The sequence below is a fragment of the Pundamilia nyererei genome, unplaced genomic scaffold (assembly GCF_000239375.1).
Source record: "Pundamilia nyererei isolate P.nyererei 1_Seehausen unplaced genomic scaffold, PunNye1.0 scaffold00101, whole genome shotgun sequence".
NCBI lineage: Eukaryota > Metazoa > Chordata > Actinopteri > Cichliformes > Cichlidae > Pundamilia > Pundamilia nyererei.
In genome coordinates, this window is record NW_005187502.1 from 2,152,469 (window position 1) to 2,163,078 (window position 10,610).

Here is a 10,610-nt window from a genome sequence, read left to right on the forward strand (position 1 = left end):
ATTCAATGTAACCAGAAATGGGTGAGTGCAAATACACCCACTCGGAAAGTGCTTACAGAAGTCAGGGCCACAGGACGTTTTCCCCTGGACAGGAAGTGTTTTTGTAACCACAGGTTTAGTTTAAAGGTCATTACATCTCAAATGAGCAAATTTATTTTTGAATAATTTCACCTCTGATTTAAATAAAACCTTCATGGTCAAAGGTTTGAATATATATGAAATTTTAACTTCATATATCAAATAATTTGTGTTTTCTGAAAATGGCGTGGTGACTATTTCAGGGCTGTTATTCGCTCACTGAAATCTGCAGCAGTGTTTAGCCCTGAATATCTCAACAACAGGATCAAAGTCTGAAAACTTCCCTGCTTTTACTTACTATGAACTATGAGTATTAGCTAGCTGAATATACATGAAATGAAAAAGAATAAAAGCCTGGTCTTTTTTATCATCAGAGAAAAAAAGACATGAGTTTATTTGCAACGGATACATTAAAAACTGTTTGAGTATTAGCCTGTAAAATCCAATATTTGAGTACATACCAATTAAAAAAATGTGACACTGCAAACATAAACCAGTGATATAGCAGCATATAGTTGACAATCATGCAGACTAAAACCTGTAGAACACTTTATAACTTTGAAATTCTTATCAGGTCGCCGATGAGCACAGATGCCGGTCCCTTTGTTTGCCCTGACAAATGCTGCTGCCTGAAAGCTTCAATCACTGATAAAACATTCAGTATTTTTAACTATATCATCATAAATATCATTATTGCAAATTTCGATGAAATATCGTGATATAATTTTGAGGCTATACCGCCCACCCCTACATAGGTGACATTATATTAGGTGCATTCATCCTGTATTAACAGCTTCAAAAACATATCGAGTTCGTATCAGTGTCAGCAGACGTCTAAGTTTGTGTTATCAGACATGAAACTGCAGCGCTGAGTGATGTCGCCCTGCTGCTGCCACACAAATCATTAATGGTGGCGTAGCAGGCTGGTGGATGGATGCAGAGGAGGTGGAGGAACATTAGTTCATCTGTCAAAGAGATGTTTGGACTGGATTGTCAAATGAAACGTCACTTCTAATGCACATTAGGATCTTCAACAAACCCGTTTCACCAGAAACAAAAAAGAAAGAAAGAAAACCTGTGTAGTAAAAAAAAATTAAATTAACTGTCAGTCAGAAAACACAACGTTTAAAAGCTCCAACGCTCTAACTGCTGCACAGCTCAACAACCAATCAGCATCATGGAATCTAAAAGTCTCCTCTTGGATGTCTTCATCTTGCAGCACTGAGCTAACAGCACCTCACGCTTGCTCTCTGAGCTATTGGTAAAAGCAGTTGGTAAAAATGTCTTTACCACAGAGTAGAAAAAGAAAAACCTCCCAAACCATTTTGTTCCTCATTCAGCCACTTTGCTGACAGCCCACCTGCAAATGAAGCGGGGGGGGAAGATCCATAAATCTTTTATGCTCCATAATGGCTTGTTCACATTACCTGCCCACACCTCGGCCTCCACGGAGCAGATCAGGCCTGAAAACCACTGCAAGCATACGGAGCATTTCAAACACTCAAAGCCTCTCCAGGCCTGCGCTGTGGTCACATCCATGAATTATAGAAATGATCTAATTGTTTTCTCATTTGGAAATACTGAGGGCCCTCCTCCTTGCATCTCAGTTTTAACGGCCTGCGGTTTTCAGCGGGGTGCACGACTCAGTGCTGCCTACCTTTGACACGTTTGTTGAATCCAGGGTGGTCCGTCCTGTCAAAACAGAGCCAGAGCTGAGGTATGAGTTAAACCTGTTGCAATAAATTAACACATAGGCAAAGAGAGCGGAGGTGGTTCAGAGTAGTGGCTTCAATCAGAGGAGGGCATGTGGTGGAAAGAAAAGAGCCTGGAGGCTGGATGAAAAGTTCTGTTTAACTCCCTTAGAGAAAGTACAGAAGATAAATACTGCCAAGAAAGAGGGAAAAGTCACACGAGGTATTCTGCTTACAGTATTAAAAATCTAACATACATGTGACTCACACATGATGTCACACATCGCACAGCTTTTGTCATCTGTGAGATACGGTCAGTCATAGATTCTAAACCCTAGCATTAATGTCTGCGGGCTAATGTACAGGCTGAAATGTTAAATCAAACCAGGGAATCCACCAACAGCAAGCTTTGTGGTTGATCAACTGGAAGACGGTTTCCATTTCATTTGGGAGATGCTGAAAACCAGGTAAGAGTGAGATCGTCTGCTAGGCTGCTGTCTTCAGGTGTTTGACCTGCCCATTGAAGAACTCCTTTCTTTGCTTTGAGGAACTCTCGGGTCGATTTTGCGGTTTGCTTTGGCTTATCCATCTGCAGTGTGAAGCGCCGTCTCATCAGATTTGCAGCATTCGGCTGAATCTGAGCAGCGGTCCTGCACACTTTAGTTCATCCTGCTACTTTTGTTAGTAGTCACATTATCGGCAAACACAATTTACAGGTTTCTGCTGACAGCCAGGCCTGTGCCATAACATCGCCTTCAGCGTGTTTCACAGATGCTGTGGAACGCTTTGGATCATTTCTCTTCTCATCATTCTGACAGAAGTTAATCTTTGTTTCATCTGTGAAGACTTTTTCTGTCACATCTGCAGCTGATTGTCACCATGTTGTGTGAGGACACAACATAGGTTCTGTTGTGCTTCTTTATGTGTGTGTGAGCTTTTGCATTCTTTTCTATTCGCTGGTGCTTTTGACCTCTCCAGGCCACCGTACTTTCACGTTTTCTGTCAGTCCAATCTACCCTTGCTGTTTTTAGTATAGGCAAAGGTTTACACCGTGTTGTAAACGCTGTTTACATTCACGACATTAACACTGATTATGATACACCAACCTCCCCAAGAGTTTAGTTGCCTGCTGTGGTCTTTCAGGCCCTTTGGTTTTCTTTGTACAGCACTGCTAATTTGGCTACTCTTAAAGTTTCTGCTCTGTCCTTCACTCCATTAACATTTCTTTGGACCTCATACTGAGTTTCAGTGAAAAGATACCAAATGTATTGACTTAATTTGTCATTAAATAGCCTCATCGGGCCAAGAAACTACTACTTGTATATATATGCACAAAAAAATGATATGAAAAAGAGGTTAAAGTTAACAAGGTGAAAACAAGGATATTCTGAAACTATAACAACGGGAGGTGTCTTTAGTTGATGTCTTTGATGTGGCATTCCCCCGACAAATGCCACATTCCAAAAATCAAGGAAAATTAAACACTGGCGCTAATAAAAACTAAATTAGATTAAAGCAAACCCACTCTGGAAACTTCCACATATGGAGACAACTACAGAAAATATACACACAGGCTCTGTGGGGCTTTCAGCAAAGCAGAGTTTGCTCCACTTCGTGCTTCTTAATCAGAACTGACACTGTGGCAATTACCTAATTAGACATCAATTAATCCACACCCTTCAGGTCTGCAGCCACGTTTGACCTGAGACGTAACGACAAAAACGGCGTTTGAAGAACGGAGAAATCAGATTAATGGAAGTGGAGCGGCAGAGGTTGGGCCGCGTTCAAGAAATCTCCAGAAATACACCGACGTTTCATTTCATAATTAACAGGTAGGAAAATAATTGATTGAGACATGAAAGCTTAATCACTCAATTCAATAAGCAGGATATCAGTGCTGAGTAGATTAATTCAATTATGTAATTAAAGACGAGGGAAAGGGGGGAAGCTTTAGAGCTGATTGAAGGTTAAACAGCCTGCTAACCTTTTCTTCACTTCACATCCACCACAGCACACACCGACGTGGGTTTGTCTTGTTTTTTATTAGACATAGCAATTTCACAAACAGCAGTTAGCCTGAAAAGTACATTCAAATGTATGCCTGACCATGCGCAAACACTCCAGATACACCTGCAAACAAAAGTAACAGTCGGTCACGGGGTTTTTTTTCTTTTTCACAATCTGTCTATTTTTCACGTTTTTGATTCAAACTTCAACAAAGTCAGACTCTTTCACTGGTTCGCCATCAAAAGCACACATACCTCAGTCACTACGACAGTTTAACAGCTACTTTCTTTCCCTGTACATACGCTCCGAAAGGGTTTAAAGGCTCTTCTTTGCGTTCAAACAGCCGGGCGCCATGTTCCCCTGTCTGAACACTTTGTAATATTAGCTTACGTGAGGAGAAGGGTCAGCAAATTCATGTGAAATGGTAACACTGAAGTTCCCAGAAGTCCGCTTTGTTGGTTTCCAGTAACACCAGGACTGAGGTTGGCGACCTTTCTCGCCACTGAAGTTTTAATGAAGTTCACGAAGGACCGCGGCCGGCTTAACGCAAATGTTACCAAAGCACGTTAGACTACACGACACACAGTTTGTTACAAAGTGGCAACACAGGGATGCTTCTGCTCCGATTTGATGCCATTTACCTCACTCGGCACACTCGTGTGTCAAAGGGTTAATGGCCAACACTGGTTGAAAGTGGGGGCGGGGGTGTCACTAATAAGTGGGATAAGTGTAATTCCAGTTCATCCAAGAGCCAAAAGACAGTCTGTTAGCTTAACACTGATTATTTTTCCACCTTATCCAAATACTCAAAGGGCTCACACGTCACAAACGAAGCTTCACGACACAGAAACCAGAACCACTGCTGGTCGGATTCCACCAGGAGGTGCGAGCAGCTCCACTTTCATTTACTGGCCACAGGGAATCCAGTGTATGTGAAAAACACCTGAATACTCAAATCCACCACATCGTCCACACGTCATCGCAGCACCACTCTGAAAAAAACTCATCTGGCCCCACTACTCGCAGCAGGAATGGCAACTGAACAAGTGGGTGAGATTTATACACTTTGTTTTTTTCTTTTAAATCATCTCCAAAACTTCTTTAAGTGCAACACTTTAGGAATTTTTTTTCTGCTTGGTCCACAGCAATGTTCAGTTCAGTCCAGAAACAAAAGAGAGGAGGGGAAATGGAAAACAAGTCCGTGTTTGAAAAGTGTGGCATCCTCTTCCTAAGTAGGCACCTCTACCTACCAAAAATACTTTCGTACTCGAGCAGTATAAGCTCTACTATCTGGTTCTGGTAGACCATGTGGACCGCGATGTTGCCCGTCTCGGTCTCGGGCCTCAGCAGCGTGGGTCCGAACACGATGGCCACGCTCTGCGTGGTCATGCGGTTGGCCTCTCCGTGGTCCACCACCCTGGAGAGAAGAGGAGAATGGGGAGAAGAGGAGATTTAAAGATTGCACGTTTTATAAACAGCTTCAGATGTTCGCCGGCGTTCCGGTTTCATCTGGAGAAAAGTGCATTACATACATCTTTAAGGCTCGAGCTGGAGCGCAGAAGCAAACTCGGTAACACGACAGAACGCTCCAGGCAAGAGCATAATAGCTTTTTTAAATAGAATCTACATCCTTGCATGCAGATGCACAAAACAATAACATATTCATGGAGCGAAGGAAAAAAGAAGGCAGATTAAATCCCCCGGCTGATATATGTAGACCTCCATATACAGAATGTCACGCTATAAATTTCCTCATGAAACACCACTTCACAGGTACTGAATTACAGCAAACATGGCACCATATAAATGCAAATTGGAAAGCTAGGCAAATGTCATTGTGAACATATGATATTGCCACTGGCTGCAGTGAGCCAAGAATACACAGCTGGCTCAAGTTTGTGTTTGCATGTAGGCTGATCGGAACGAGGGAGAGTAAACAGCTGAACGGGTCCGTTTGAGCCACGCGTGTGAAACTCGTTCAAGTAAAACGTGACCCAATAAATCAAAGAGGACGGGCATTAGAGAATACACACTTGAAGGCGTTTACTTTCTCCGTGTCGGATGTTCCTCAAACGTTTATCACCAGTTATATTTTTCAAAGTGACTGCTGAGGAGTTGGCCAACTAGTTATGATCCTGGGCTTCACACTGGGATGGGCTGGTTATAGTTGTCAGGCTGTACTTTTCCCATGTGTTGATACAGACACAGGTCCGAATATTTGTTTTTATTTGATGGATCTTCAGGGTAAAATGATTTATATCTGGGCTGAAACAATGTTTTGTCATTATACCTTAGTGTATAACAAAATACACAATAATAAATAACCAACATACAACACAGTGGCTTTAATTCAGAGAATATCCGACTTCAATTGGGAAACCTAGAAGTGAACAAGTCTGACTGATGACTCTCTTACTTCTGAAGACAGTGATGAAATTTCACAGGTTTCAGGATCTTAAGAAGTTATTTATTAAATGGATGAATGGAAAGTGTCCCAGCGCACTGCTTACCTCCTCAGGTGTTTGAAGAGGATTTGCATTGTGTCATGGTTGGGCTTTGGCAACTTCTTGATTAAATCTTTGATTGAATTCACTCGCTGCTTGTAGTCAGAGCACTCTGAAGAGGAGAAGCAGAATCAGCGAAAACACATGGATGCAGTGCCACCTTGTGGTCACACCAGGCAAAGGATTTAACCTAAAGATTGAGAGCGGCACTATTTTAACCGTATAACTCACTGATGGCATTCACAAAGTCATTGAAGGATCCGTATGAGAACAGAGGCTCTGGAAGCTCCCTGAAAAACATCTTGAGAGCTCCGGTGGTGACGTGGATGTCCTCCCACTTGCTATCATTGAGATCCACCTTCTCATCTGACAGATGACGAAGAGGTAAGGCAGAACACAACTATTACCAGAAAGCTGACCCTTTACATCACATCACATATAGAGATACAGTGTAACTAGATCTTACCATGATTCACAGCAAAGCGAAGCTTCTGGATCACTGCCAGGTTCCCGCTCACTCGATATAAGCCGTCAATATTAAGACCTGTGGGTGTAGTTGAGAGGAAGGGAACACAGACAGGAGCAGGGAGTGTAAACGACAAGGCCGCGTTTATGTTTCCTGACTTTAAAGCAGCAGCACCAACAAAGAGAGACTGATCAAATGCTTTTGTCTTCACTGCCTCGCTTTGTGTTGCTCTGGAACAAACTGCAGGTAGTCTGAATGAAAACAGTTGAGTTGATGCTTGAAAGAGACTAAAATTACGCCTGATACAGAAAGTCGCAGCATCAGAAGCAAAAACAATTTAAAAACAATTGAAATTCCACACAGATGTTTAATATTCTGAACTGGCTGAAGTGGCAGAAAACCTGAGTTTACTTCTGAAAGACTCTGCCTCTCTCCGCCATGACCTGGACACAGGTCATGTTACTGGCCTGTGTCTATGTAACCTCATCGGCTGGAAGATCTACGGTATTTATTTTTGTATTTACTGATTTTCAAACATTTTTTCCATTTAAATACTTTTACACAGCCTCTTCCAGTTCACGACTCGGGTAATTGGCTCGTGTACTTTTAACCTCTGGAACTCTGTTGTTTAATGTGTGTGAAAAAATAATGCAACTGTAACAAACGACTGGCTGAACATGAAATAAAACTGAGCCGAAACCATCGCCATGGTGATGCATGATTTATAGCAACATGTTCTGGAGTCTTTAGATTAGAATGGGGGAGCTTAATGTCTGCATTTGTGAAGTTGTATATAAAAATCTATAAAAATAATAAGCAGTGTGACATATGCGTATGTATGGGGGGCTCGTACCTGTGTTCTCCACATGGTCGATGCACATTGTGACAAAGTTGGGCACTGATGTGTTCTCCCGCTGACACAGACTGGTCAGACTGCAGCCAAACACCTGATCTGTGAGCACACACAAACATTTATTTCCATCTTTCACCCGTCTGGTGGAACATCACAGAGCACTCTCGCTGGAGTCACGTGCATAGAGCTGCTGTCCGCTTACCTTTAATGTATCCTTTGTCTCGGACAGCCTGGTATGTGGGTCGACGAGTCAGGAACTTCTTGAGCTTCATCCTGGTTTTCTTCTGGTCTGATGAATCCATGCTCACAGAGTTCTTCATTGCTGTAGGAAGACAGGCTCCATGTGAGTGCATCTCTTTTGCAAACACACTGAATGTCCATTCTGTAGCGCAGGGACACTCGCAGACTTACCTCGGCTCTTCTTAGAGTCCCGGTGCTCCTTCTCCTTGTCCTGTTTCTCAGCTCCCGGAGACTCTGGCATGTCCTCCTCAATGGCTTCATCCGACTCCCACGCCTGGACGGGGAAGACACATACATGCTGTTAGCTTAAGCTGGCTCAGAATGAATTTGCTCTCAGTTTCTATTTATTCTGTCCACTCCTGAATATTTAACCTTTCACTGCAGTTTGTTTAAACAGGTGTAAACTGGGATTTCAGCTCTGGCTGGACTTGCACTGAATTGTGGGAAAAGTATCTAAATTAAAGGTAAAGCTTCTGTGTCCTCCACTCACATGTGTGTTGATGGTCTCTGTAAGGGCGCGGTACCAGTCACTGATGACACTGTCGATCTCAGACTGTATCAGGAGCTCTGTTCCCTGACGGGTCTTCAGCTAGAGGAGGAAAGGATAAAAAGCCAAAACAGCTCAGCTTGTTCTGACATGTTTGAACCGAAAATGACTGAAAAAACAAGAGCTGAGAGTTGGGAGCAGGTCCAGTGGGTCCAGCACCTCGATGACGTGCTTCTTGCTTGATTTGTCCTTGGAGGCCCACTCCACTGTCCCCCCGCGCAGATCCACAGTGAACTCAGGCTTAGACTGATTGCTGCCAAACTTCTGGAACAGAGAGACGAGACACAGTATGAGAGACAACATCTGACGCACACATAATATAACAGGGATGTCATGCTGTGTCTGTACAAGGATGAAACCAGATATGCAACAAAGGGGTAAAGACTTAACACTGGACTCAGTAAATAACACAACAGTTAATAAAATAGTCGTTAAATCATCTAAGAACCTCAGTTATGTTCATTAATATTGCATTGATGTCAGAGGAATCACTGGTGGAGCAGGAGGTACATATTGGATCTCTTCACACACAAAGATCTTTAGTTTTGTGTTACGAAAAAGCAAAAAGGCTATTACTTATTTATATTAATGTCATGCATATTAATAAACACGATGTTTGGAGGTTTTAAATCTAACAGCGTTGTAATTCAGTCAGAGCTATTCCTGGAAATATCACCGGAAAGTGATGAACACCGTGAGCCTCCTAAATCTCTCTTCTTGTCAGACATGCGGTCCATATGGCAAATGCCTGAAACTGTGCGAACAGATTCCTGACATCAACGCCTGGTCAGACACCCCAGCAGAAAGCTGCACGTTGGAGCAGTTGATCAACTGCAGCACTGTCCCCAAAGTCTGGCTCTTCATGTGTGGGTAACTTTCTGGAAGGGGATGCCAGGACACGACCCAGCACTGTTATTAATCACTGGAGCTGTGGTGTGACCCGTCATAAAACAAGGTCAATTATAAGTATCTCCACTTGTTGTAAATGACCAAGACAAGATTTTAAATTTGGCACTGGATTGTAGAGTAACTTGCTTTATTTTATTGTGCCTCACTCTGGACAATGTAATATATTTTTGGAATAAGACCAGGGAACCCCTCTGACTCCTTGGGTCCCGGACCTATGCTTGGTAAGCCCTGTTAGCATTCTGTATTTCCTCCCTGTGTCTTTATATGCTGCCATAATATCAACTCTTGCCTCCTCTCTCTCCCAGTATGCACTTTGTGCTTGTCTCTCCGTGCTCTCCTTCTTTTCTCTTACTCTCCACACACAACTACCAGCCAGAGGTTTCTTCCAGCTAAATGAAATATCAGTACTGCTTAAAAAAAAAAATCTTTCAGTGACATCACAGAGAAACTGTATGAAACACACTGATGCAGCTGTTGGGTGTGAACCTTTCATGAAGGTTTGATCACACTTTGTTCTTCCGCTCTTTAAATCACTTTTCTATAGTTACTGGAACGCTGATTTTCTTTAAACTCTTTGCATTTTTTCTTTCTTTTCTGCATATTTTTACTCACTTAATAAGACGATAAATGAACCGTGCTGACAGAATACATGTGCAGATCAGATCTATAATACAGTTTAATAGCACAGAGCTTCATGTCAGAGAAGCTACAAACAGACATGAAATCAAATCTGAACATCAGCAAACAAAACATTCTGGTTTATGATGTCATCATGCCTCACAGGCCATTTATCAATAAAGTATTAAACACACTTGCCCCAAGTAAAATATAAGTGGATGTCCTCCTGAGGAGAGACACACTGCATACACTTTTATCCAACAGAATAATTTAAGTCCTCTTTATTAACTATTTTCTGTTTGTCTGTCTGTTTGGGCTCCACTGCTGCTCATTAGTGTATCTATGGCTACGTCCACACTAGCCCGGATAGATTTGAAAACGGCGTTTTCGCCTGAAAACACTCCGCATCCACACACTATCGTCTTCAGTCATTTTCACAGAGTTGTGCGTCCACATTGAAACGGGCGAAGACGCTTACGTTCCAGTACTGCGAATGCATGAAACACAAGACGATTCGACCTGCCTCATTTCTGCCTGCCGTTTATTTACTTTCCGACTCTTTGAAACGTCGCGGCAAAATGTCGAGAAAAAGCACCGAGTTTTTTTTAAAGTGGACTAACAATGAGGTGGAGTTGTTGGAATTTGAAGAAAAGCTATCTGAGGGATGTACAAACTGATATCAAAATTGAGAGCAAAC

General features: G+C 42.5%; 1 protein-coding gene across 1 annotated transcript in view; it reads right to left on the reverse strand.

Annotated features, from left to right (window-relative positions):
- Positions 1-4,688: 4,688 nt before the first annotated feature.
- arhgap12b (Rho GTPase activating protein 12b) overlaps positions 4,689-10,610 on the reverse strand; it is a 62,369-nt gene continuing 56,447 nt past the window's right edge. The window contains exons 8-16 of the mRNA XM_005740590.1: positions 8,546-8,834; positions 8,330-8,428; positions 8,011-8,113; positions 7,802-7,921; positions 7,600-7,698; positions 6,747-6,824; positions 6,512-6,646; positions 6,287-6,392; positions 4,689-5,193 (exon numbers count right to left, since the gene is read on the reverse strand). Of these exons, the coding sequence (XP_005740647.1) occupies positions 5,019-5,193; positions 6,287-6,392; positions 6,512-6,646; positions 6,747-6,824; positions 7,600-7,698; positions 7,802-7,921; positions 8,011-8,113; positions 8,330-8,428; positions 8,546-8,834 (1,204 nt within the window). The 3' untranslated portion in view covers positions 4,689-5,018. The remainder of the gene's footprint in view (positions 5,194-6,286; positions 6,393-6,511; positions 6,647-6,746; positions 6,825-7,599; positions 7,699-7,801; positions 7,922-8,010; positions 8,114-8,329; positions 8,429-8,545; positions 8,835-10,610) is intronic.